The following is a 27,551-nucleotide window of genomic DNA, read 5'->3' on the forward strand; positions in this document are numbered from 1 at the left end:
AGCTATAAAACCAGCTCCTAGTTTAAATTTGGGAGATAAACACTCTCTTAAGCTTATGCTTAAAAATGTCATTATAGTTAGAGCTGGACTGAACCAATAGGCTTGGGCAGCTTGGGGGCTTCCCATGATGAACTTCTTTACTTGTCTAGTTTAACTCTATTTTCACTTTTATACACCACTACTGTATTTAATGATTAGCAGTTATTAAACTCTGGTGCTCTCTCCATAGTTTGCTTTTTGTCCTGTTTCACTTTGCTCTCTTCTCTTTCTCCTCACCTCCAACCAGGCAGATGGCCGCCCCGCCCTGAGCCTGGTTCTGCTGGAGGTTTCTTCCTGTTAAAAGGGAGTTTTATCTTCCCACTGTCGCCAAGTCCTTGTTCATAAGGGGTCATATATTTGTTGGGGGTTTTTCTATAATATTGGTCTTTACTTTACAATATAAAGTACCTTGGGTTGACTGTTTTGGGAATTGGGACTATATAAATAAATTTGAATTGAATTGAATCTCTTTGGGCCTCACAATGAAAATTACACTTTGAATTCACTTCAGAATCATGTGTTCTTCATCTGATATAGCGCATCAAACCACTGTCAATCCACCTAACTTTGTCTCCTTTAACAAATAACTAAAATCAGATTAGCTTTGAATTTACAGAATATACACCAGTGTCAACATAAAGGATTGTTTTTCAAGGTTTTATTCAAAAGAAATGTAAACAAATTTAGAGTTAAAATACAAAACTAAGCAGATAAACATTTGCACCAATAAATATATTTTAATCAAGATGAGAGTTGGCTTACTTTATACTTCCATCTGTACACCTGTTTTTTAAACAAAATTCGGAATGATTTTTGCACTTTGGTTTGAATGTCCTTTTAATGCATTAGAAGCCAGAAAAATTCAAACATGCTGCTCGCCATCATCAGCATCTTGTTGATTTGGTGCTGCTCTCCACACATGAAGACCAACTGTCGAAATACTCACAGTCCAAGTGGCTTTTTCATCAACAACAGAATGCGCCACTCCTCCTCAAAACAGGCTGTGATGTCTAAAAATTTTCAGCCTGGTCAGAAATGTGAAATAGATAAAAGCTAGGCTTACCAGGACATTTTTCAATGGGTATAAGAAGGGTGTTACAAAGCCAAACACAGCAATCAGAGCAACCCGCAAAACAAAGAAAGGGAAGTCCTGAAGAGCAAATCCAGCAGAAGACAACAAGGGGTTGTGAGGTGTGATAATCATACGAAGAGTAGACAGGAAGGCGAGGATGTAGACTGGGAACACCCAGCCTGAGTAAAACACTGAGGGCAGTCCTGCCACTCTCACCATCTCCACAGTGTCAAACCAGAAAAGGAAACTATCCACAAATATTTCTGACCTTCCGTCCCTTTTCCACAGGATGCTCGGGCGACCCGAGTACGACAGAGGGCGTGAGGTTGAGGAGTACAAGTAGGCAGTGCTGGTGATTCGTGTTATTGGTGGTGAGTTGGCAACATCGTGGAATCTGTTAGAGGGACTGCCATTTTTGGCCTCTGGTTGGCCTTGGGTCACACCGTTCTGGCCTTCTTCAGGATTCATCTGGCTTGATACGGTGGTCACTGGTTCCATGTGGGTGAGGACAGGGCCTGATATGTCAAAGTCTGAATCTAAGCTGTCTGCTATAAATGACAAAACCAAATTTTTCTGTATAAGTTAGGTTATCCGAAAGACTAGCTAATAACAAGAGAACTTGTCTTTTATTAAATCATTTTTTAAAAATAAGAGAAGAAAAATCATCTTTAGCATAGGTAACGACAATCATGTGACGGGGTAAGGTGGTTAGTGTTAGGGTTTACTGTAGACTGTAAGGTCCAGCTTCCATGAATCAGGCTTCTTACTGTACATTTAGCAGATACATGATTTGAATTTGGAGAATTTGTCATCTTGGTCAATGTTTTGTGCTCTTGTGTTCTCCAGCTGTTTAGGTGGGTTGTATTCAACTGGTTAGAAAATGCACAGGAAGTCTATGACCAAAGTCCCAAAAACTTGACTCTGTTCATCTGGATGTAGAGTTTTCAGTGGTAGAAACATTTTCAAGTATCACTCATTCAAGTGTTTCTTCTGTCTCAGCTGACTGCAGGTTTTCCCAACCTTATAAATCGAGTCAAGTCACTTGGTGACGAAACATTTCTCCCACTGAAAATGCTATGTCTAGATAAACAGAATCAGGCACTGACGCAATGTAGCAGTGGTACAGGGATGTATTAGGGAGAGCTGGAAAATTTCGCAGCTTACTAAACAGCTAAATTAGGAAGGGTGTGTTTATTATCATCCTCTTTGGCTCTTGGCGAAGGCGGTCGCACTTTTTCTCCTCTCCTCTTCCCCTTATCTTCCCTGCTTAGCCTCTTGTATCCTTGTCTAGTCTTGTGTATTTTTGTATTACTTTTCCCTGGAACACTCTCTCACAGTCTGTTCTCGAAAACCTAAAGAGGAATTGTGGATTTGATCAACTGGTCCCTGAATGCAATTGACACCCTTTTCTCAATGAGAAGTTTGGGCTCGGGTGAGCCTGAGTGCTGAAGATATCTACCTATTTGGAACCATGATAACAGGGTTCTTGCTGATCGGAGCTGGCTTGGCCCTGACTTATCAAAGATTAAACAAAGTGGAATCGGCTGTTCAAAACCCCACAAGGCTGCCCGCTGGGATTGAATCGATGGGACGAGTGGGGAGTTCTCAAAATGGGCTCATTGAGCGCAGCACGGATAAGATCTTGGAGAAGCTTACGGCTGCCGTGAACACTCAGAATAAGACCTCTGAGCAAAAATTGGATTACATCTTGGAGAAGTTCTCAGAATCTGCTCTTTGAGCACAAGAATGACAACATCAGGGAGCGTAAGTTTGATAACATCATGGAGAAGCTCACGGCTCTCCAATAGGAGCTTGAGAGACCAGTGTCGGACTGTTAGAACAGCTTTGAAATTCACATGAGTTGTTCGCACTAAAGTTAAAACCACCATCACTTCATGCGGCTACCACTTCGGCGCCAGCTGTGATCTCAAGGCTGGAGCTGAACAAAAACACCCTGATAACAGACTGTGCTTAGACTGTTCTTCCTATCCTACGCAAGGCCACCTGGGTTGGCTGGAAGACTGTTTACTTAGCCTAGCAGGGCGAAGGATACTGTCTCAGCTGAACTCTGGACACACACACACACACACACACACACACACACACACACACACACACACACACACACACACACACACTGATACACACTCATCCCCCCTCCCTTTCCAAACGCCTTCGATGCTTGTCCCCTCCCGGGGAAGATGGCGGTCGATTGGACCAGCGCAGACATGCTGCAGGACCGGATACGCTGTCTACACCGGCGCTCTCTTACCCTTTACCTGCCCCTGTTGCTTGTCTTGTGTTTCTATGGTGTATTGATAGTCATGTGCTTTTTGTGCTGAGGTGTTTTTTTCTGTTATCAAACTGTTCTCCCACTAGGAGCTCAGTCTGAGTGGAGTTTTTTTCTCCTCCTCTCACCTCATGTTATGTATTTTTGTTGTTTTTTTCCTATCAGCCTACCTCTCTGACATGTCTTCCCAATGTGATGTTTGTGTAAAGTTTGGTCAGAAGGTTCCTTTGTAAGTGCGCATGCGCCATTAGCGTGCTGCCTGCTGTAACCCTAATTTCTTTCGGGATTAATAAAGTATTCTGATTCTGATTCTGATTTGAAATCTGATGTGAGTGAAGTGACGGATATTTCTCTGAACTAGCTTGCAGTCTGTGCTGCTTTAATGAAATAAACCAATAAAATAAAGTGTTACAAATAAGCGCAAAGGGTCTATGGCTTCAGTTAAATAACCACTCCCGCAGAAGATGAAATGTGACGCAAAAATATTCAATAATCATAAAAGATTTGGAAGAATTCAAGCCTTACATTTTCCCATGAGTTTGCAGGGTCGGATCCTCTCAATGATATCCACCCAGACGAGGAAGAAAAGCACCAGGGAAACTGGCAACTCAGAGAAACTGTCCAGTGTCTGTCCTCTGTCCACCTGCACCTGTGGTTTCACAATAATAGAAAATACTCATAAGTGGAACAATGAATGAATAAGCAATGGTAAAGGATAAAGTGAGGGAAAAAAATGAAACTGACAGTCTTTGTAACATTTGTCTCCAATGAGAAAGAAGCGCCTACATTCCAAGTTTTATGAACCCATTAGGATTTACTTCCCTATCCTTGCAGATTTACATCTTTACGCCCGTAAAATAAGAAACACTGGGTGAATAAATATGAGAAACATCTTTGTGCTTATTTATGTTCTTGGTGGAACAGCAATAAAATACTAAATGACACCGTGTAATGTAGGAATAAAAATTCTTTTCTTTTTAGGGTCGGGGATAGCATCAAACCTTAAGTTAATGGACAACCTGTTGTTTTCACTATAGGTTACTGAATAGCTCAGAGGGAGGGCAGTCTTGTGACTGGGGACCCATTTTCCCTGCCAAAGTCCTTCTCACAAATTCTTTGACAATGTGGCAAAAACAATAGGTGTACAAACATGTAGTATTTACTTCATTACTATATTATTACCTAATAAAGAATACAATACAGCTGTACAAGAGTACAACTTCTTGCTACCTGTAGATTGACATTGAATAAGTAAACCTCAAGCGATCATGGTGAGTCCGTGAGAAGGGATGCTTTTCTTTCTCTGTGGTGCAGTGTAGCATGTCGCTGTTCACTCAGTGAATAATTATAGTGTCTTAATACTGTGGCCTCTAATGGACTGTTTACAACAAATTCTGTATGCCTCTTCAAGGACCCTGTCAGAGCATGACTGAACAAAACATCAACAAGTGCTCCTCAGTGACAAGATCAATCAGTCTTGGTGACATTACCTTGGAGCTGGCTATTAGGATAGCAAAGCACGGTAATGTGCACAGGATGAGATATGCCAGTGCTGTTGGTCTCCTGAAAAACACACAGCTTACATTTACATAATGATCATCCCATAATGAAGAGTAACTGTTCTTTTTTTAACAAGTGCATGAGTTTATATTTAGATTTTTAATTTGTGTTTGAAAAGACTTTGAAGCAGTCTTTCAGTTTTATGCAGCTTAATAATTCTAATCTACACCACAGCAGCTACACTCAATTACAGTTGTTATCTATGCTCACTTGGTTTATATTCCCTTTTGAGAGTAAGGGAAGACTTCATTTCTAAGACATAAATATGAGCTAAAAGGTTGTATTATTAGGGGTAGCACTTAGTAGAGAAGAGTCATTAAACTAATAATTAATAGTTAAAATAGTTGATCTGTAATTTCAGTTGCAATAAATACTACCAAATGATGAGCTGTAATACCAGACAATTTAAGACTGTAGCAGCAAATCACAGAACTGAACTAAAGTTTACTCAGTAAACTCGACTTTTCACATTTAAGATGTGATTTATTCTTTTTTTTTTTAAGGTTACACAGACTCGGTTTATGTTTATACACACAAAACAATAAGCTTGTCACTTATTACATTCCAAAAGCCTCAACTCACCACTGCGTGACCTCTCTGATGAATCCCCGCTGCTTAATAGTCATATATCTGACAGGAGCCCACACCAGCAAGGTCACAGAGGTCACATAGGCGATAGAAGCCGCCACAACGAGCCAGTATGCTGTCTGATCCCGTCCTTTCATGTTGTATATGAGGCTGGCAAATCTCTCCATGATTACAAAGATGGGTACAATCAGTGCTGCAAACTGCAGCACCTCATACAGGATGAGCTTGACTTTCTTCCCCGAGGGCATGGTGCTGGATTACCAGTCGCTGATCTGAACTTAGAGCTTAAGACTTTAACAATCATCTCCTAAAAACGAGCCAGTGGAGACCTGGACTCTGCACACTGACATTGCTTACACTGCACTGGAGGCTGTATTATTTTATTGCTGAGGTAATGAGGTGATCATGCTTGTCTTTTTTTTTTATGGGGGGTGACAAAGAAGAGATCTCCCATCCCATAATATCACAGGAGTAGATTACACCGAGCTATAATTGTGCACAACTTCCAAAAAGGAATAGTGACATTTGTTTTTAAATGCCCATCGCAGGTGAATATGGAGAATTTTTAGGAATGTGTCATCCTGGATACTTGTGTAGTTTTGGAGAACCTCACTGCATTCCCTTATGTGAAGAGGAGATGTAGGTGGGATCCTAAAAGTGTTATCTTAAGATATTTGGTTGTTTGACCCATGTGTTGTTGTTTTTTTACAGTAATACACACATTGTTTGCAGATATAATTTTACAGTGAGTTGATGTTAAAATTTCAACCAGATAAACCTTTATAGTGAGCATAAACTATTAATAGTTTCCTACTGCAGTTACAATCACAGTGACATGCTGAATGGCTACATGCAGCTTTGCTCAGACATGCTCAGATCTCCACCTGGTGGCAAGAAGAAGGATTTTCTAGGTTCTTGCTTTTCTCTAAAGAAAAATTACTTAGTTATGAAATACATTCTTGATATATAAAGCATTAACATTTGGAAAACCATGGATGGATTTGTATGTGTGTGTGTGTGTGTGTGTGTGTGTGTGTGTGTGTGTGTGTGTGTGTGTGTGTGTGTGTGTGTGTGTGTGTGTGTGTAGCTGAAACGGAGGTATACCTTTCCATCGCTAAATTCCCAACTAGATAAAACTTAATTACTTCCTACTGCATTTAAAGAAGCCAGTTGTTGTGATTTGGCGCTGTATAAATAAAACTGAATTAAATTTAAAATCACAGTGACACGCTTACAGCCTTGCTTACACATACACCACACTCCACCTAGTGGCAAGGAAGAGGACAATTTTCTAGTTTCTTACTGAAAGGAAATCAAACTATATAATTATTTAGTTTTTCCAAGTTTCTCAATCATGTAGGGCTGATTGTAGGAGGGGTTTGGGGGGAGCTTAAGGAGTTTAAAAGTTTGGCTGGCCTGTCTTTGACTGCTGAGTATGATATGAATATAATATCCTGGGTGCTTGTGTAATTTTGGGAGAACTTCCCTGCATTGTGTTATGTTAAAGGCAGAGGGCATGTAGGACAGAGACTGTAAAATATTGTCTTACCTGTTGTAACAGATATGTCCATTATGTCTAATTTATATCAACCAAATAGGTATTTCTGCATGAGGAAAACTTAAGTCTCACAAACAGTAAACAATTAAACAAAATTGCTCAAAAACTTAACCATTAAAGCATCAATCATCACAGTATAAAAGTTAAACGTCAGTGACATCTTCTGTCCAGTTAGAAAGCATAACGCGTTGTTTCTTTTTCAGATCTGGCACATCTGCTTAGCATGAACCTGCTCTCATCTGTGAAGAGAACAGGGTGTCAGTGGTAAACACCAGTCAAGCTGCATGATGCTGAGCTGTGAGCATTGACCTATATGACACCCTGATGGAGTCTCTTTCATAAACCTGTTTGAGGTCATTTTCTAGAACTCTGGCAGCGTTCTTTTTCACACAAACGAATACCGGTCCTGCTGCTGGGTTTACACCCCCTCTCCTTCCCTGTTAAGCTCTCTTTGCAGTTGCAGGCCCATTTCCTGGTTTGCCCTCCACACTCTGGGAATTGCGCTGGGAGACACAGCAGTGCGCTGGGAGACTACCTGTGCAACCTGAACCAGCTGCAGCAAAACCAGAGAAAAATCAGTCAGCAGGGAGAGAGCAACAGTCTGCATCGACCATCTGCACAGTCTTTGCTGTTTTGGAGGGGTTGTTTGGTCGTTGCCTAATCACTGCACCTGTTGTCACACTGAGTCACACCAAAGCAGGTGAAACTGATTCATGGTGGTTTATACTTCTTAACATGACAGACGGATAATCCTTTAAATAACGCAGACTGTGTGTGTCATACTGTGATAATCAGGACTACCCTTACTTGCATAAATATATGGCACAAGGCACAATGTACATTCCAAATTCCTTTAATTTTAAATATGTTTATATTGTCTATCCTGTAAAATAGTCAGATGTCTATTCATATTAATGTACAGAATTCACCTGCTTGCTGCTACTACTGCACATTCACCCAATGTGTATATATATATATATATATATATATATATATATATATATATATATATATATATATATATAATGTTCTTCCTCAACCCCCCCCATTTTTGCACATGTCGAGGAGCGTGTCAGGCTACATTTTACTGTGTGTTATACTTGTATAACTATGCATGTGACGAAATAAAGAACCTTGAACCTTGAATATGAACACAATGTCAAGCCAAGTGAAGTCATTAGTATTCTGTACATTTGGCCTGGTTTTATTGTGAATACCAATTAATAAGTATGGTTAAAAGAATACATACAAACAGCAGGGTACACCTTTAGACGGAACCTTTACAATAATGTTGCTTTAAAACTAAAAAAAAAAAAAAATGGCAGCATCTCAGTCCTGTACAAAACAAAAAAAATACATCAGGTTACAGTCCAACTCTGGGGGTGCAACAAGATGTGACATTTGGATGATACGTGACAATAAACTGGCTCCTATGGTCCCAGAACAGCTGCTACTTTGATATTTTTAACCCTCTTTGAACAAACAGATTAATTTTCCATTTCGCTCCTGATTTTAGTTGAAGGCAACAAAACAAAGAAACAAATAATAATCCTCATCTTTCTAGCGCTCAATTAAGGAACTGGAGGTACAGAGCTTAAAACACGAGTCGGTTTGTAATCTCACAGTGGTGTCGAGAAGTAGGAAGTTTGAAACATAGTACCTCCTGAAAAACTTAAACGACACCAATTTGTTAGATCAACACACTAATTTCACCAGAAATTGAACAATTCTTAATAATTCCTTCATGTAACATCATTCGATGTCAAATACAACAGATAAATTAGTTTCCTTTTTTATAGTCCAGTCAGTTTTTGTAAACATGAACTCTTTCCCAAAGGCTTTGTCCGAGTAGAAGCAATATAAATTAGATAAATATGAAGAATAAGGTGAATACGGTAGGATATGAGGAGCAGACCTGTACGTTTGATCTTGAATCACTTACATAGCGCTAACTGTTTAGCTTAGGGAGACTTTGGTAAAGAGCCGTTTACAAATCCTGACTCTGAATATTCAGAATCAGAGACACCTTCAGGTAGAATCTGTATTAGTGTTAACGGACAGGTTTGAAAAGCATGGAGGGGTTCAGTCAGCTTTTACATTATCATTTGAGCCTACAGTACATCAAGCATGTATCAAACACAGAGAGAAATGTCCATGTTCTCGTGTAAGCAATTAAATATACAACTAAGTTAGACAGAATATTACATATCCTGATCTATTCTCTGAATACATACATCCTTCACTGCTTCTCCATTTAAAATATCTTAACAATAATCAAAACATAAATTAAAACGTACTACAAAAAGAAAAAAATAAGCATTTATTTTTCCAACACTAACTAAAGAAATGCTTTAAAGACACTGGGGAGACACTGGGGCTCTCCCACTTAGTAGCCAAGTCTGTGGTGCGGGTTTGCTAACACAGCCCCTGATGGGTACAAAGCAAAGCCATCAAAAAAGATGCGTAACCGCCCGATTTAAAAGGAAAACTCTGCAGCATGAATTAAGCAGTCAGTCTTGTTTCTTTGAGGGGGAAAAAAACAATGCAAAAAGAATAGAAATAAAGAAATATACCATTTTGTTTTCAGACACTTTTTCCCTGCAACCACTTTGTTCTCTTTGGCTCGACACCTTTCAACACATCTGGAAAATCCCGACTGCAGAGTTCGCCTTTAAGGCTGAGAGAAACAGCCGGAGCTGTGCTAGCATACAGCTCCACCCATGAGGTCATCATGTGGCTTCACTACTAGTTCAGTACAGTATATACAAGAGTTATGTGCATGCTTCAGTTCCTCTACTTTCTTTTCTCTCCAAAAACAAAGTGGCTTCAGTTTTCAGTACTTCTAAAATTTGACAACATATACAGAATGTAAGAGTATCCTGATGTTTTCAGCAGACCAAAAGTCCTTTAATTGAAAAAAAAGAAGAAGAAGAAGAAGAAAAGTTGACACCCCTTTCTGAGACATGATTAGAACTATAGTTTGTTTAAGTGGGTGAGAAAGCTGTGGGACACTGTCATTTTATTTCTATGTCAGTGTGTGAATGAAGGAAAATGATCACGCACTACTACAGGATACGTGAACCAAGTAGTGCAGTTGTGTCTGTATGTGCATTCGCTGCTGTATGCCAGCCTGTAGTGTGCATCGTGTGTGTGCAGTCTCAGTGTGTGTACTGAGGGTGGTGTGAAGCTGTGTGTTTGTGTGTGTGTGCATATATTTCACACTTGATCAAATAGTAATTGCATTTTTTTTAAATAGCTAGCTAGAAGTGGGAAACTGACATTTCTTCTTCTTATTTTTAAGTTGTTGTGTAAGAACTATTAAATTTAATAATACAGGAAAAAAAACAAAACTAATGGCATATTCTGAAGTCGAGCTTCAGCATTAAATATTGGAAGAGAGAATCTAATATTTAAAGAGTATTTGCTTTGCTGAAAAACAACCCTTTTCTGCATGCAAATTTAACTCCATATGTACTAAAAACAACTTCTTAGCACCAAAGTTTTAGTTTTTCTTCTAGGAACTAATTGGAAAAAAATGTTTTGTAACCCAGTGTTGCCATAATTGTTCAATAGTCTGAAAAAAATACAAAGCAATTAATGCCATAATGGTTTTGCACGTGACAAGAAAAAATTTGAATGCATGTATTGCTATCAAATCTAGATTTGAAGTGATCGGGCTTGAGAGATGGAAACTGAAAGCCGCTCCATACTTTTATATCTGAGTCGGCTAAAGACAGGACATCTGTGAAAATGTGGGAAAAAATAATAATACTAATAAAAATAAAAAAAACAACAGTGCCCACTTTGTGACTCAGTGTAGTGTGAGCTCTTTAAATAAATCCCCATGATCACTTCTTTACTGGTAAGAGAAGCAGAACTGTGTATTTAAAGCTGGAGTGTGGGACCTTTGCATAAAAATGAATGTCTGCTATAGTCAAGGCTATTAGCACCTGATAAAACTCTCTAAACTTTGCAGTTTATTGAAGTTTGAAATGTGAGATGTGTGGCAAAATAGCCAGAGCTAAACTTTGGGAGCTATGCAGTTGGAGTTGGGCTAGACGTATGGCAGATAGAAACTGAATCCTTAGTAGATTTACGCTTCTAATTTCTTTGAATACTCTGGATGAAAAAAAGAAAAGAGTTCACCAGTCAGATGAGAGACTAAGATCTAAAAAAGAAAGATGCGATCTTTCTGGCTATCTGAATAGTTGTTTAAAAAGAAAAGAAAGTTTATCCAACTATTTCTTTTCCTGAAATACATTGTTCCCTTATTTTACTAGCACCTGGTAGGATGTAGTGTCTACTACCACCAGAAGATGATGGGACTGCACCTAGAAACTGTTTGCAAGCCAAAAATCACATAACCAACAAAATCAAACAAAAACAGAAGAATAAAGACTCGCATCTAGTTGGCATCAGGCTTGTAGAGCGTTTCGTATTGTGAGATTTGATGCTTGTATAAACATGAGAAACACGGAAAGCCAACAACAATGAACACTCTCCAACTCCTTCAAAAAATAAATGGAAGTCCAGTGTAAACTCCGCCATATAAAAGTAGTATGTCAAACGTCTGCTAGACATATGCGCAGTCATTTGACAGCAGCATGAATCTTCAAATAACAGGTTAACGCTTTCCAGTGAAAATCAAATAATATTTTTGTTTAATTACTCTGACTGCCAGAGGGAGGAAATTAAAGTTCTGCACTGCAGCTTTGACTGTATATCGGCTGAATACAACAGAAAACATGCCAATGTTAGTTTACTCTGTTCAAATTGTGTTTTAATTGATCTGGTGTCAACTTATGCAATAAAAACACATTTTCAACTATAACTATTTGATCAGGTCTGTTTTTTTGTGAGTGTGTGTGTGTCTGTATGTAAGAGTGCATATGTGCCTGTGAGGATATCAGTGAGCTCCTGTGGCCCTATAACAATGCTTTCTCTGAGAAGGGGGCCTGTGGGACATCTGTGGAGGGTGCTATGCTCACGCCAGAGGCAGCGCTGTAGTTTGCGGTCTGCGTCATGCCTGCGGGAGTTGTGCATGGTGCTGGGCCAGGGTTGCTGGCTGGATTCTGGTAGGACTGAACATCTGCTGGTACCATGCCGCCTGGAGCTGCAGTGTACACAGGCGGCTGGCCCATGTACATATGAACGTCACTGTGAAAAGAATGATGGGGAAAAAGTGAATATTATACTACAGCAAGAGGGAGATATTAACACTAGTAAGACCTCTGTCTGTTTAAGAACAGAACTGTTGTGGTGTGTAAGGAATTGCTCAATGGTGAGAAATTACTGCTTTCAATTCCAAGTACAGCAAATACTTGATTTAAAATGTGGAAACCAAGATTCAATTTCAATGAGGAAAAACCAGAAGTTGTTCAGGTATTTAAGAAGGCTTTGTCTATAACGCTGGAACAAGTGAAAGCCTGGTTCTGCAGCTGAGTAACAGCCTCTGATACCAGCGGAAAATTTACCATATGTAAAAATAACTTAAAGAATAAGTGAAACGTGAATGTAATTAAGCATTTAAATGTATTTGCCATTTTTCATCTCACATAAAAGAGAGGAGAACAACAGTGGAAACTGATAATCTTAGTATTTGTACTGTGTGCTGTAGCAGGACCGTGGGTAACCTCAAACTCACCTGGGAACTGGTTGACCAGGAATGGGAGTTCCAGGAGGAAGTTGCTCCATAGGAACGGTATAGCCTTGCACCCCAGCACTGCTCATGGCATATGAACCTGATGCAGGCTGACCAGGGTAGACCTGTGGTGACAAATATAAACACAAAGTAAATATTAATATTCAATCAGCTTTAAAGTCCTCGAAAGAATGACAACACCTCCTAATGTTGTCTGTGTAGATTCTCAATCATTCAGGTTCATGGTAATCTATCTTTTCTTTCCAAGCGTCTTAGACTTCCCAGTGTTGGTACTTCCCTTTCAGAATGTAGCTGCTTCTCAAATTTAAAAAAAAAAAAAAGAAGAAGTTTGTATTGACTTCACCTGTTGTGCGGCGCTGGCAGGCTGCTGCATGTAATACTGTTGGCTCTGCAGCTTGGCATACATGGCATAGACGGGATCTTCATTCATCAGCTTGGCATATAAAGACAGCGCTTCCATCACCTTCACGTTCAGCTCTGACAGCTCCGAGTGCTTCCTGGTGATACAAACAATCAGCAATCCATATCTTGTCAAACACCTTCTGCATGTTATTCGCTTCTGCTGAGCTTACAATGTTCTGAATTTCTATGAATAAAGCACGCCACATCAACACAATGTACCTGTCAATATCCTCCAACTTCTGATCAATGAGGGGCCCCATTTGATTGCAGGCACCTGATGAAAAAATTGTTTAAATCTCTTTCTTTGGCTGACAGAAATCCACCTTTTCCAAAATGCAGCATGTGTTCAATGTTATTAAATATTTTTCTTTCACTTTCATATATTCATATTTTGCATAAGAAATTAATAAATAAATGAATGAAGATTACCTTCAAGCTGTAATAATTCAACACTGTCAGACTGGTTGTCTGTTGGATCCGCACTTTGAATCATTTGCAGTAACTGGTCCATTTTGTCCTGAGGAGATGTGATAAGTATCGGATAGATGTGAGATCATTTCACAACTTAATCCAGAAGTAATAAAGTTTTTTATCTTATACTGGAAGAGATTTTTTTATTTACTGTAGCAACTTGTGACCTTAATAAATCTGAATGATCTGAGTAAGAAAGCGCACACAGCAGAGCACTCACCTCGTCTATGTACACTGGCTCCTGTTCGGGCTCTATGGTCTCTACCTGAATGTCCTCACTGAACTGTACTGTCTTTTTCTCCGTCTTCACTGTGGGTTTTCAAGCAGCCGTAGATGCAGCAGGAGAAAAACAACACAACAGTGGCAGTGGTCAGCAACGCGAACGTAAGAGATAAGAACAAACTAACTTGATCACCTGTAATGCTCTGATAGAAGCATGCAGCACAGGAACAGATATCAGATAAAAATAGAAGTTACGAGCTGATAAAAGTTTTTCTTTAACTCGAATTACAAGAAACGGTGGCACACAGCATGAAGGCAGTAGAAGTGCAACAGCATGATGTACATACCCAGTATGCAAACCCACAGAATCAACAATATGACAAAGCCATACAATCATCAAGCAATAACAACAAAGGTTATCTTAACCAACAAAAAGTGGATGTGATGAAAAAGCCAGAAAACTCCCAAGAATAAATTTTTAAGACTACACATTTCTGTGGAAACAATGAATTAGATAGAACAGAGCATCAAGATACCAACATATGAATATGAATGTTGCATTTCAGAGGGCTCTGTAATTATACCAGAAAAAGATTTGGTACATAAGAAAAGATTATCAGCAGGAGAAAGTGCTGATCACACACTGCTTGAACTCCTTCCCAGAAATTTAGGCAGTGTTATTTTTTCAGTACCTATTTTGTGTCTCTTACTGCACTCTGCTCTCTGGATATCACACTCCCAGATCTATAAAGCAATGCTGCTAATGGACTAAATGGGCTCCCAAAGAAACAGCAATGATTCAAATGTGTGTACTCACTCATCTCAGGCTCTGCAGTGAGATCAGCAGTGACAAAGTTGGAGGGAAACAGCCCCACCCCCTGATATGTTTCCCCTTTCCACCAGTTTGGGTCACTGGGAGAAAGAAAACAAAAAGCCCATTCATTTATGAGAAAAATGTTGCCTTTAGTAACTGAATTTAATCCTTAATAATTTCATTGGCATTTTACAAAGTCATTTCCAGACCCCTTTAAAGCATGAATACATAGATGTGATGTTTAAAACATATTTTTCTTTTGAGTTCATGGATTCTGTGCTTTTCTAAAGAGCATTTCAAAAAGGCTTCAAAGAGAACAGCCATCCAAATAAGAACGCAGCATAGGCCCAGGAAATCTGCTCACTATTATATACTGAAAGTCCTGGTTTGTTGTGTGCTCTTGATTATATTTGTGTAAAAGTTCACCTATCGTCCAGGATAGTGATGATTTCTCCCGACTTAAAGGTGAGCTCATTGTCCTCTGCAGCCTCAAAATCGTAGATGGCACGGACTTTTCTGCCGTCAGACTTGTGTGAGGAGAGCAGGGTGGAGGTGTTTGGGTAAAGACTCGACATTGAGGTCTGCGGTTGCTGACGCTGCTCCTTCAGAGACAACTCGATAGCTGCACACAAGAGAGATAATAAGATAATCACAATAGTGTGATTGCGTGTTTGCCCTTGAAAACCTTGTGGAACATCTGCAATTCATTAATCCACAATAACAGGGGGAGTTTTGCAAAGCCAATAAACAACAGTTAAAATGTGTTTAATGAACATGCTTCTAATGCATTTCTATGTGTGTCTGAATATTAAAAAGAGTCTTTATACAAGAGTCCTTTACAAAAACAAAATTAAAAAAATGGTCCAGTGCTCTGATTATCTGATAGAGTCCTCTTTACCTTTGGCCAAATCCTCCTCTTCTTTTTTGTTTGTTGATGTGGAGGGATCCTTTGCCACTAAAGCTGGGCTTGCTTTTGCTTGCTCAGCAGCCTGTGAAGACAATAATCATGTGCTTCACATAAATAATGACTTACACTCATGACTCAAAAGAATAAAAGAACGTGGATGGATTTTGAGCAAACCAAGAGAGATACTAGCATTACAAATAGAATGAGCCAGAACTTAAAATTCTGATCTTAACCACTAGCGCTGCAACGATTCGTCGGCATAATTGATGACAGACTATAAAAACATGTCAACGTGGAATTTTAAAGGATTTCCCAGAAAACAAAGTTGAATGCAGACTGTCAAAGCAGAGCTTTTCCTTCCACAGCAGCACGACTGCAGTGCACCAGAATGTAAAACGTCAGCAATCTGGAGCTGTGACGTCAACTCTGAGTGGGTCAGTTTTAGAGAGTTAAGTTAGTGTCGCTTTGATACCTTGTTTATATTAATGTTTTTACAGTAATGTTTATGTTAGCTTACCTGTCGTAAGGTAAAGATGATGCTTGTTGAGCTAACATCATTTCAGTTTTGTTAGCTAATGAGTGAAATGCGATAGTAAACCATTAAACAGGAGTAGTTACGCTGTCTGCTAGTTTTTGTTTTTCTCACATTAATATTAGCGTTTATTCTGAACAGTAAACATTTTCCAACTTACGTCAGGTACGTATCCACTGCAATTGTGGGGGTGGGGTATAAACCACCATACTCATATACCAACCTGGGAGCCCACAGCAGGGAACGTGACACCCTGTTCCCGTAAATTCTTGATCATTGCTGAGATCAGACTGAGCTGCGGATCATTGCGGAAGTCTTCCGCCCACTCCACCATCAGGGCCTTCAGCTTCTCGCAGACTTTGGGGTGGCCCTGGAGAACACACATTAAAGCATTTTATGCCAACACGGATCAAAAGTGAACCTTTTTGAAGAAATCCCACATAGTTAATGTGGCTTATTTGGACAACACACAAGAAAGTGAAATTTACCACACACCTTGTTTAAGACATTACTGACTTCACTGGCAAACTCTCTGGAGCACACCTCCAAGTGGAAAATTTTCCCACAGTTCGAGACACAGGCACCGAGAAGCTGCAAAGACAAAGTGTACATCCTATTCATGAACCTCATGAAGTAAGTAAACAGCTGAAATACTTTTGACATACGTAATTTATCACTTATAAAAGAGTAAATGTGGTTACTTTATAAGCTTATAGCTTAGTGTCATTTAAGAAATAAGTTATCAAACATAAAACATGGCTGTTTGTTAAGAGTCTGCTTACAGTCAGTGCCTGCATGGCTACGTGAGGGTCCTTGTGGTTCACTCTTCTCATTATAGAGCGGAGGCATTCTTTGGGCCTGGAACAGAACAGCACAACTCAAAGGTTTGAGAAGGTTAAGCTATATTAAGCTCTTCTTTTAAATTTCTTTAGACTTCCTTGAATATATATTCTAATGATCCAAAACTCAAAAATATAAAAGAAATGTGTTGGTATGCCTCAGAATGAGGAATGTTAACTGACCCAGTGCGTGACTGCCCTATCTTGTCACATATGTCCAGAATGAGGCCCCAGTCCTCAGCAGTGTTCATCTCACTGGTTGCTTTCTCTGCAGGAAAGAAGAACACCAACCGGCGTGAGAAGAAGTCTTTACAGCAAAAGCATATTTTTTCTGCATGACTGTATTTAGAGATGGGAAAGAAGAGACATGGGAATTCTGTAGAGGAGTAATAAAGCTACTGTAATCCTACAATAAAAAAAAAAAGAATCACTGTTGTAAACGGTCCGTGAGAATCCTCTTTTCATGATCATGTTTGGTACTGAGAAATCAAAACAACAAGATTACTATGTTCCTCTACACATAAGCATAAACATGATGAGGTACAAAGGGCTGACAATATATGAGAAGCGCCCCATCAACACTACCGCACTACAGTGAACACAATCTAACAGCTCATGATCTGCGAAGACTTCACCTGAAGTTTATCTAAGGATCAGTGCATTTCAATCAGCAGTGGGTTCTATTTGCCACTTAAGAATTGTGTTTTTGGGGTTTTCCTTCCAAATGAAATGGTTAGTCTTGCATCTACTCTGTGTGTTTGACTCCTCTGGTCTTGGAAGCAGCTTCATGTTTTACCAAGTACCACTTGTGCAATTTTGAGCAGATAAGGTGTTTAACAAGAACATTTTAGATTTAGATTAAACAGATGTTAAAATGCTTTGTCTGACAACATTTTAACATCTTCTTGAATGTTGTGCCAATAATATTTAGCCAATAATAAACATCAGCCAGTGGCATCACATAGCAATCAACAGCGCTGATATTTCAGGGTTGCAGTTGGACTGGAGTCTATCCCAGCTGTCATAGAGCAAGAGTCTAAGTTAGCCCTGGACAGGTTCCCAGTCTATTACAGAGCTATTTAAGTGTATTCCAAGTATAAACATAGGAATGGAAATAAGATGTGTAAATAGCTGACATTGCTTTCTAACATGAGTCATCAGTTGCTGTTATTGGGAAGTAGAAGTAATAATTGGGAAGTAATAAGTACATTAAAAAGTTTTTTTTTGCTTCTTTTGCTCTTGACAAAAGAAGCATTAGAAAAATATGTCTATATACCCTAAACAAGATTGGAAGTATTAGAGATGGACAGAAAGCCAAAATTCATTATCCTTGTTATGTGGCACCCAGTTTTATCTACCTGCCACACCTGACTGTGTTCAAACCATAAAGAACCTCTTTGAATGTTTGGAAGATCTGGAATCACAGATGTAAAAAACAAAAACAAACCCTTAAACTAAAGAAAGAAACTAAGAAAAACTGAAGTTATTTTATTCAGACCCTACATGGCTACACAACCATCCTCAGTGAGGCAGTTAGTCCTTTAACCAGACAATCTTTGTGTTTTTATGAGACATTCCGTGAATTTTAGCAATCAAAGGAATGTTGTGAAGGAGAGCTTTTACCAAGTGAAAACCACTGCTAGAGCCAGTTCTGTTATCCAAGCCTTTACCAAATCTCACCTGGTCTAATGCAATTCTCTGTATATAGGATTGCCCAATTCCACGCTTTCCAGTTGGTTCAAAATGCAGCTGATTGACTCTTGTACAAAGAAAAGATAGCTCATCGCTCCTGTTTTAGTTGAACTGCATTGGCTGTCTGTGAAGTTTCCAATAAATGAGTTTCACAACAGATATTTTTTTTGTCTGCAGGTCACCAACTCATTATCCCAACAACTTCTCTCAGTGCCCCTTACTTGACTGAAAGCTAAAGGCAACCAGGCAAATGTGGTTACTGCCACTGGCTCTGGAATAATCTGCTTCCCCAAATAAGAATCTGATCAACAGCTGATGATTTAAATCAGCTCTAAAGATTTATTTACACTTGCTTTAATTAAGTCTGAAGTCCCTCATGGTTTGATCACACTCACTGCAAATGTCTTTTTTCCACCCGTTTTAGTTGACTAGTAATGTTTTTTATTCTTATTTCTGACGTTTTTTTCCCACTTATTATTTTTCATTATGTTGACTGACTATGTGAGCCTGTAAAGCACTTTGGCTGCTGTCATGTCATACAAAACAGTATAGTGAAGTAACAGATGCTCACAACAGTAGTAAAAGCCAGGAACAGAAGAGCACGATCAGTTAAAGGCTGGTTTGTTTTATCAAAACAGCATTTACTGCTGGGTTTGGGCTTGAGGCTGTGTATGGGGCTGTGCAAGTGAACGGTGTTGTGTATTTTTCATCTATATGAAAACTACACGCTCTACATGAAAATTAGGTGGCTAACCACTCGACAAAGATCAAAGAGACGACAGGAAATACAGCGATACTCTGTGGTTTCCCATAGCTCCGCATCCTCTTTCACTTCCACTCACTGTGAGAGGTCAAGCACATAATTGTGGTTAGTTAACAGAAGATGGGATACATAAAGGTAGCCAGTGATATGGCTTGCTAACTCAATTCAGTGATCCGATGACAAGCCTGTCTCTCCGCCTTCATTAAGAGTTGGCCTGACTTAAATAATACACGTAATACATCTCGAGAATAACATCACCAGTTTAGGATGCTATCGCCAAACGGTCACTTGCTGTTTGCTAGCTAAATATACACATAGGATAGGGGAGCAAGCTAGCCATCTATGCTCCTCAAAAACAAGCAAAACAGACATCAAAATTAATATCATGGGCTTCAGGTTGTCAGTTTACACAACCTACAGTATGTACCAAACGTTACCCATATACCAATAATATATATCCAGTGGCTAAGTGAAATGTTGCCCACAGCTGGAGAACACAAACAAAGCTGTTTGGTCACAGCTACTTAGCTAGCCTGCTAATAACAGCCTCCAGTTGTGATTACTCACCAACATCTTGGTCAAAGGGGTTAGTCGTGAAGAGAGGCATCGCTTGGTGTATAGACGACAACAGATTTCGCCTTTCCCAGATATTTTCTTTCCCTCTTTTTTCTTATTTCATACAATACAAATGCATAGTAACGACAACCTAATGGGTATCAAAGGTAGCTAACTGATTCTTTTCTACACAGTCACTCCTTCGCCAGACGGCAACAAGCAGGGCATTCTGGGTAATCGAAGGAGCCCTCACTGTATTTAATAAACGGTTATAAGCTTCTACAGTTTAACACTCCCTGTCAGACTACTGCTCATCCCTGTGTGCTGTCTGCAAACTAGAGAGAATGAATCATAAGTCACCAATTGTCCTTGGCATAGAAAAAAAATAACATGTCATCGTCAGGTGATGTCGATCACGTGACAAAATGTGACCGTGAGGCTGCAGCGCGTGAAAATGAGTAACACATAAAGACTTTAATCTTGTAGTTAAGAGGATTTGTGTGGCGTAAGTGAAGCAATAAATGAGTAATTACTAATTTAAGTAATTAACAGTGGTCTAAACTAAACTACATTAACCAATATGTAATTCTAGCACAGATGACATTAACTGCTTGATGTCTACAAACCTTTTAAAATTGAACAGAGACAAGAAAGAAATATTTGAGATATTTATCCAGTTATATTACTGGATATATTATCAGTTTAAAGCAGCGGCATCCAGAATCCCTACACAGAAACAGAAACTTTATCAAATTACCCCAATATTGAAGTCTTCACTGGGTCCTGGTTCCACCCAGGATTACGTTTAAAATCTCTGTTAGTTCATACAACTCTCAGTGGTTTGCTCTTCAAGTACATCTCTGACTTGCTCGGTAAGACCAAGTGGACCTCTCTAGAGAGGTGCAAATCTTTTAACTATTCCCTGAGTTGGACCTAAATGCGCTGAGGGTGCTTTGCATCACTGTTGTCTTGTCCTTTGGACCAAGATGCCTAAAGTCAAGACACAACTGTGTCTATGTTAAAGTTCTGTTTAGTTGATAATTAGTTGTTAATTGCTTTAGGACATTACCGAGATACAGTTTAAAAATGTTTTTATAATGTATGGAAAGCACACTGAGTTTAATTAAAAGTGTATATATGTGTATATATATGTATATATATATAAATAAAATTGGCACCAATATTAGCATATATATAATTCAAGTATATTTTTGAAAAAATTATACATTTTAAGAATTTTGTTAGTGCTTAGAACAAGTATATAATCTTAAAAAAGGTATTATTGTCAGCATTTATTATTTTATGCATTTTTCACTTTTTAGACAAAGCATACATATCAAAAAACAAACAAACAAACAAACCCCAAAACATACAAATCTACTTTAGTACATCTGAAATTTTCTATCTTTCGAAAGACTGAATATTACATTATATAAATCCATTATTTAGTCAATGTGTTGTAATTGTCAATTTATAATATTAGCATGTTATTATTATATTATTAATACAATAGTATGTAGGTTTAGGCAGCATCAGTGATGTTCACACACTCTGTCTAGAGTGTGTGAAATATGTAAGTTTAGCTGTAGTTTAGATTTTTTGTAATATTTTGCTACTTTTTCTCAAAGTACTGATGCTATACTGTTATACACTCGTTTTATTGAAGACAAAATAAAAATGCAAATAAGACATAAATAGCAGATTAGCAGTAATATTTGAAATTTGAAGTCTCTATTTTCCTTCAGTTTTTATGTGTAAACACTTGGCATTTCATGCTAACCAGTCTGCACACATTTACTGAAATATTTTATGGACAACAGTCAGTGATTCCATACAAATTTTTTCCCCATTTTATTGTGTTAAGCATTCTGACCTGATCCATCGGAATGTGGTGATTGAATGAACTCACAGATGAACCTTAAACTGGATTAAACATTGCTATTCAGTCCATAAGATCAACAAAAAAAATTGATTATACAAATTATAATGTTTCGCATATTGCATTTGGCATAATGAAGAAATCATCTGATAATGGATACATTACAAACCATGTGCATATGGATCATGTATATATCAGATTAAGATAATACTGGCAGGTCAAAGTCCAAGAAATACAGTCCTTTGTAAGGCAGCAACACTGCTCACATCAGCAATCAATTCTCCCCCAACCTCCAAAAAAAGCACTGAGAAAATTTACTCTACTTTTCTTTCTTTTTGTTAGGTTACAGGTATTTATTGGGCAATGATGACAAGTGGTTGCTCACCATGTTTGTGGGAACTTGCTTGTAAACAAATGATAATTCTATGATTCTGTGGAGTATTTTATCGGATACAAAGATTTGAAGTATACTCTGACAGTTTAAATGTGTAAAGACTGAGTAACTGAACAAATCAAACAATATCAAATTCAGTTCCAACCAACTAATTGTCATTTGTAAAATATTATTTACAGATACACATGTACAACTGTGGCTGCATCAGCCTAAATAAATGAAGATACTCATATTTTTTCAGTACAAAATCTAAATTAATACAACAGTGGAATGGCTCTGTGTTTGCTCTGCCTTTTGCACGGTACTATGTTGTAAAGTGCCTTTAAAGACAAATAAAAGTCCAAGTGTCAGTGATGCTCCACTGGGCTGGCTTTATCAGAGTCTTCTAGTCACGTAGCGCTCCTCCGCATGGCCCTCGTTATAGTGACGTCTTCAACCTCTTCACCTTTCTCCTGAAAGGAGACTGATCACTACTTCTTAGATGGATGCTATAAAACTGGAACTTTCACTGTGAAGAGAACAAAAAAAAATACAACACATTTTGTATCTGTATCTCTGTGTGTGCGCCCAAGATGTTGCATTTACAGTTATAGCTCTCACGGTGACATTTTGAGGTGTTATTGTATGAAAAAACAGCTATTAATGATGACTAAGCTCTACTTAGCAGGGGATGTTCACTGTTACAGTGCATCCGGAAAGTATTCACAGTGCTTTACTTGTTCCACATTTTGTTACAGCCTTATTACAAAATTACAAAATAGATTAAATTCTTTCTTTGTGTGTGTATATGTCTCTGTGTTTATATCTATATAACTATAAAATAAACTAGACTGTTTATTTTTCTTTTGAAAAACTTAATAAAATATATTAAGGTGATCTTGAATCAGTCCAATTTGAACAGGGGATCATAATTACTGGATCTGTTTAGACAAACAAAACTGCATCAGTCTACAAAAGAACAGCGTAAATGAATGTAGTATAATTTTTTAAGACATTACACATTTGTGACACATTTTAAAAATATACATTTGGAGTTGAATAAACAAACTTGGTCGTCATATGGGCTTTGTTTCCAAAAACACAAATTAAGCAACTATGGAAATACACACAAATAGGAAATTTAAAAGTCCAATATGAAGAAGGTACTAACTGTCAAAGGCATGTTCACAGATGAAACCAATGCGGTCAGTGCAGTAAAAGTCATTCCAGTTGGCCTCATGGATAAGGCCAGCACAGTCCTCGCCGTCTTCGTGACCATGCTTCCAGTTATCAGGTTGGCCAGGCTTCCACTTCCTAAAAACAACCACAAAGACACTTGGTTACACTTTGTTAAAATTGTCCTGTACAGTTAAAATACATACACAAATTTGCAACTCACGTGAAAACTGGTATGGTTCCATCTACCCACTTCCAGACATTTTCCTCCTCTCTGTCACTCAGTCCAAGCCAGAAATATCCTTTTCCTGTGATGGCTTTTTTTACAAATTGCTAGAGGTAGAATAGAAAAGAAGACGTAACAAGAAAAAATGTTTATAATAATGTTTTATGTTAATTTGTGCAATTGTTTAAAATTAGCAATAGCTTTATATGGAATATATGGATGTAATTTAATTTACCTGTTCTTCATTGTTATTGATAATGAGCATATGAGCTGAACGATTAGTACAAAACCGGTTGGCCTCATCAAAGTTGAGCCTCTGTGAACCAGAAGAAAAGTAATAGCAGCTGTCTCCAAAGTTTCTGAATTCACGTGGACAACCTGGAAGAATGAATTACCACATACATGTTATCCAAGAAAACAAAATCACTAGAGATGCTGTTTAGATGGTACAAGGTATCAACATTTACAAAAATGTCCTGGTCTAATTTATCTAATCACTTGATTCTATCCATCCATCCATTCGCTTCCGCTCATCCTTTTCAGGGTCGCGGGGGGTGCTGGAGCCTATCCCAGCTACCATAGGGCGAGAGGCGGGGTACACCCTGGACAGATCGCCAGTCTGTCGCAGGGCCAACACACAGGGACAGACAACCATTTGCGCTCACATTCACACCAAAAAATCTAAATTGCCCTGAGGCAATTTAGATTTTTCAGTTAACCTATCCCCACAAAGTGCATGTCTTTGGACTGGGGGAGGAAGCCGGAGTACCCGGGGAGAACCCACGCAAACACGGGGAGAACATGCAAACTCCACACAGAAAGGCTGGAGTGATGCTCAGGCTGGAGTGAACTCAGGACCTTCTTGCTGTGAGGCAACAGTGCTAACCACTGTGCCACTGTGCAAGATTCTATTTTATTTTATTTATTTAGCACCAAATCACAACAACAGTCACCTTAAGGCACTTTATATTGTAAGATAAAGGCCCTACAATACCCTAATACAGAGAAAACCACAACAAATAGACAACCTCCATCAATAAGCACTTGGTGACAGAGGGAAGGAAAAACACCCTTCTAATAGGAAGAAACCTCGAGCAGAAGCAGGCTCAGAGAGGGGCAGCCAACTGCCGTGAACGGTTGGGTTTGATGAGAGTGAGACAGGACAAAACTCACCAGGCTTTGGACTTGAGGCAACAGGAGGCTGGACCGACACAGAGCCCTGTGGTTCCTGTACTTGTTTAGAAGGTTGAGATGGTTTGGGAGGTTGAGTGACCGGACGGGGCTGAGTGGGCTGTGGTGGCGTTACAAATATGGGAGTTCCAGGAAGTCCTGGGAGACCGGGAGGACCTGGAGGGCCCATGGGTCCAACAGGCCCACGGGGTCCTTCCATACCCGAAGGTCCTGCTGCTCCTCTGGGCCCTTGTGGCCCGGGCGGTCCTGGCATTCCGGAAGGTCCATCCCTCCCAGGAGGCCCTGGAACCCCAGGGTCACCTTTCTCACCAGGGTTTCCAGGTCGACCACTAGGCCCTCTTGATCCTTTAGGTCCTACAAGACCTCGAGCCCCAACTGAACCTTTTGGACCTGCTGCACCTGGTGGTCCAGCTGCACCTTGCTCTCCTTTAGGTCCGACCAATCCTGGCATTCCTTTGTCTCCTTTATCACCCTTTTGTCCCGTTTGGCCCATTGGCCCCTGAGGACCCCTATCACCTCTGGGCCCTCTTGGACCTGGTGGGCCTGAAATACGAGCAGATAAGTGAACTATAACTGATAGAACAATGTGTAACAATTAATGTTTACATGCACTGTCACACAAAACATCACACAAATGATTTCTTGTAATCTTATATTTCTTTTCTGGTACAAATGCATACTACAAATCAGAAGAGGTACAATCCTAGTCACTGTCAGAAGTCACAAATAATTCATAAATATGATTCTTCTTAAGACCAGAAGGTTGTAGACGATGTAACTTACCCCAAGAAACTGAAAACTGTTGTACTTATTTATTTAACAAAATGGAAGTGGAAGAAATCTATCTATATATTCTTATACTTTTCTATATTAATTAAAAATGTACGAGTTCCATACCTAGAATAATTAAATATACTTGTCATAATTTTCACAAATAATTGGAAAAGGTGCTTTATTTACATATGATGATGAAAAGCTCTAAATCAGGCACGCCAGGTATTCCTCACCTTGTAGGATGGTAAAGTTGGTGATAAGCTGTGTGTGCTTGCTGTCCACTAGCTTCATCTCCTCCATCACCATGGACAAGTTGTTGACTTCTCTGTCCAACCGGGCTGTTAGTTCATCCTGCTGGGCGCGCAGCTCTCTGTTGTCTGCGTTGGCCTGTGTCACACTTCCATTCAGTCCCACTAACAGGTCAGAGTGCTGCATTACTGTCTCAGCACAGGACCTCAGGCCATTCAGCTCGGAACTGATGACACCAAGAATCTGTGCGGCAAAGCTAATGTTTCCAGTCACGCGGTTCATGTCATTCTCGTGTCTGTCTAATCGTGCTTCCATTTTGTCAAACTTAAACGAGGTGGCATTATCATGGTCTCTCTGGTGGTCCATCATCTCATGCAAGCTCTGGTCATGTCCCTCTGTGAGAGCTGAGGTATTCTGGATTTGGCTGGCTAAAGTGCTGAGCTGAGCTCCCAAGTCATTTAGAGCTTCTTCATTGTTTCCGGCCAAGGCGGAGTTGTTGGCTGCCAAAACCTGAAGGTTCTGAACTTTTTCCTTCAGCCACTCTGTGTCAGCCCGTGTTTGTCTGGCTGTTTGCTGCAGAATCTGATAGTCATTTTTCAGTTTCTGAACTTCCTGTCCTGCATTTTCAATTGTCTTCTGTAGTGTGCTGAGGAGATTGCGCTGCTGGGCCTGCGTGATGTTCAGCGCACTGACATCAACCTGAGTCTGGCTCTGTACTTTGACCTGGCTCTGTATCTCAGACTGGAGCCGTGCAGTGTCCGCCTCAAGGCTGTCAATCATTCCACTGTAAGAGGTCAAGGTCTGCTTGATGCCACGCAGTGAAGCATCATTGTTTTCCATAAAACTCTGCAGTGAGACATGTCCACTTTCCGTATCACCTCCTGTTATCCTAAGTTCATCCAGCCTGTCGCTGTTACTTGTTGCCCTGTTTGCAATGCGCTGTAGTTGATTCTGTAACGCTTCCAGATCTGACTTGAAAGTCTTCATCTCACTAGTGGCATTAACTGACATAACTCCAGCCTGATCATCTGAAAAACAGTCACACACTGTTAATAGGACATACAAATATAGTATAGTGTCAAAGCCAAAACCTACTTTCTTGTACACGTCACTGAAATCTCTGCAGCTTTCGGCATCTATGATATAATCTTGTGTTACTGGGACTTACCTAGATTCTTTAAGTCTGTCTCCACAGCATTGATCTTGCCTCCATAATTCTGCATGCCCTCTGTCATGTTGTCCATTTTCTCAACCACTAAGAAAAAATGAAAGAGACTGTTTTAAAGTTGAAGATAGATATAGTATATTCTGCAGAAGGGCTTCTTAACAGCAGAGGGCATTGTTACACTCATACTGCTGCAATGAAAAACTGGAAAAGTTAAACGCCACTGATGGGAACATGGAATTGAATGGAGTGAAAAACTTTCCTAACATTTTTCCTCACAAATTCCACTTCATCAGTGTAAATAATGTCAAACACATAATCAATACCACGCCAGCGCTTTACGACTCTGGTTCCACTTTCTCTCTCCTTACATCTGCAGGAAGAGTCTCCTCTCTTCCATGCTTTGTTTTTCTCTCAGCATGTGGGCGTCTAAATACTGAACTGGAAAACACCCTAAGCGTTCACTGTTATCATTCCAGGAGTGACAAAAACATGAAACAATAACATGCACTTGGGACAAACAAAAACAGCTTCAAAGAGCTGTTGGGTAAC

The 27,551-nt window shown here is 39.4% G+C and overlaps 2 protein-coding genes across 3 annotated transcripts in view; both read right to left on the minus strand.

The window, feature by feature from the left end:
• Positions 1-769: 769 nt before the first annotated feature.
• Positions 770-8,026, minus strand: tmem236 (transmembrane protein 236). Its single transcript, XM_040018034.1, has 4 exons — positions 5,544-8,026; positions 4,892-4,964; positions 3,927-4,050; positions 770-1,659 (listed from the first exon to the last, which is right to left on the minus strand). Exons 1-4 carry the CDS (start codon positions 5,795-5,797, stop codon positions 1,031-1,033), a joined length of 1,080 nt encoding a protein of 359 aa, XP_039873968.1. The 5' UTR covers positions 5,798-8,026; the 3' UTR covers positions 770-1,030.
• A 227-nt stretch (positions 8,027-8,253) lies between these two features.
• The window catches only part of colec12 (collectin sub-family member 12), a 46,931-nt gene continuing 27,633 nt past the window's right edge, over positions 8,254-27,551 (minus strand). The window contains exons 4-23 of one of the 2 annotated variants that reach the window (XM_040017911.1): positions 27,003-27,089; positions 25,819-26,862; positions 24,794-25,354; positions 23,856-23,998; positions 23,618-23,727; positions 23,417-23,532; positions 19,979-20,020; positions 17,140-17,224; positions 16,900-16,975; positions 16,613-16,708; positions 16,341-16,487; positions 15,577-15,667; positions 15,105-15,300; positions 14,682-14,776; positions 13,863-13,951; positions 13,601-13,688; positions 13,391-13,445; positions 13,113-13,266; positions 12,752-12,873; positions 8,254-12,264 (exon numbers count right to left, since the gene is read on the minus strand). In XM_040017911.1, coding sequence (XP_039873845.1) covers positions 12,033-12,264; positions 12,752-12,873; positions 13,113-13,266; positions 13,391-13,445; positions 13,601-13,688; positions 13,863-13,951; positions 14,682-14,776; positions 15,105-15,300; positions 15,577-15,667; positions 16,341-16,487; positions 16,613-16,708; positions 16,900-16,975; positions 17,140-17,224; positions 19,979-20,020; positions 23,417-23,532; positions 23,618-23,727; positions 23,856-23,998; positions 24,794-25,354; positions 25,819-26,862; positions 27,003-27,089 — 3,629 coding nt within the window. In that variant the 3' untranslated portion in view covers positions 8,254-12,032. Of the gene's footprint in view, positions 12,265-12,751; positions 12,874-13,112; positions 13,267-13,390; positions 13,446-13,600; positions 13,689-13,862; positions 13,952-14,681; positions 14,777-15,104; positions 15,301-15,576; positions 15,668-16,340; positions 16,488-16,612; positions 16,709-16,899; positions 16,976-17,139; positions 17,225-19,978; positions 20,021-21,786; positions 22,748-23,389; positions 23,533-23,617; positions 23,728-23,855; positions 23,999-24,793; positions 25,355-25,818; positions 26,863-27,002; positions 27,090-27,551 lie in introns of those variants that run through there. The other variant, XM_040017902.1, reaches the window with a different exon arrangement.

Source organism: Simochromis diagramma, unplaced genomic scaffold (assembly GCF_900408965.1).
Source record: "Simochromis diagramma unplaced genomic scaffold, fSimDia1.1 OVJJ01000205.1, whole genome shotgun sequence".
Taxonomy (NCBI): domain Eukaryota; kingdom Metazoa; phylum Chordata; class Actinopteri; order Cichliformes; family Cichlidae; genus Simochromis; species Simochromis diagramma.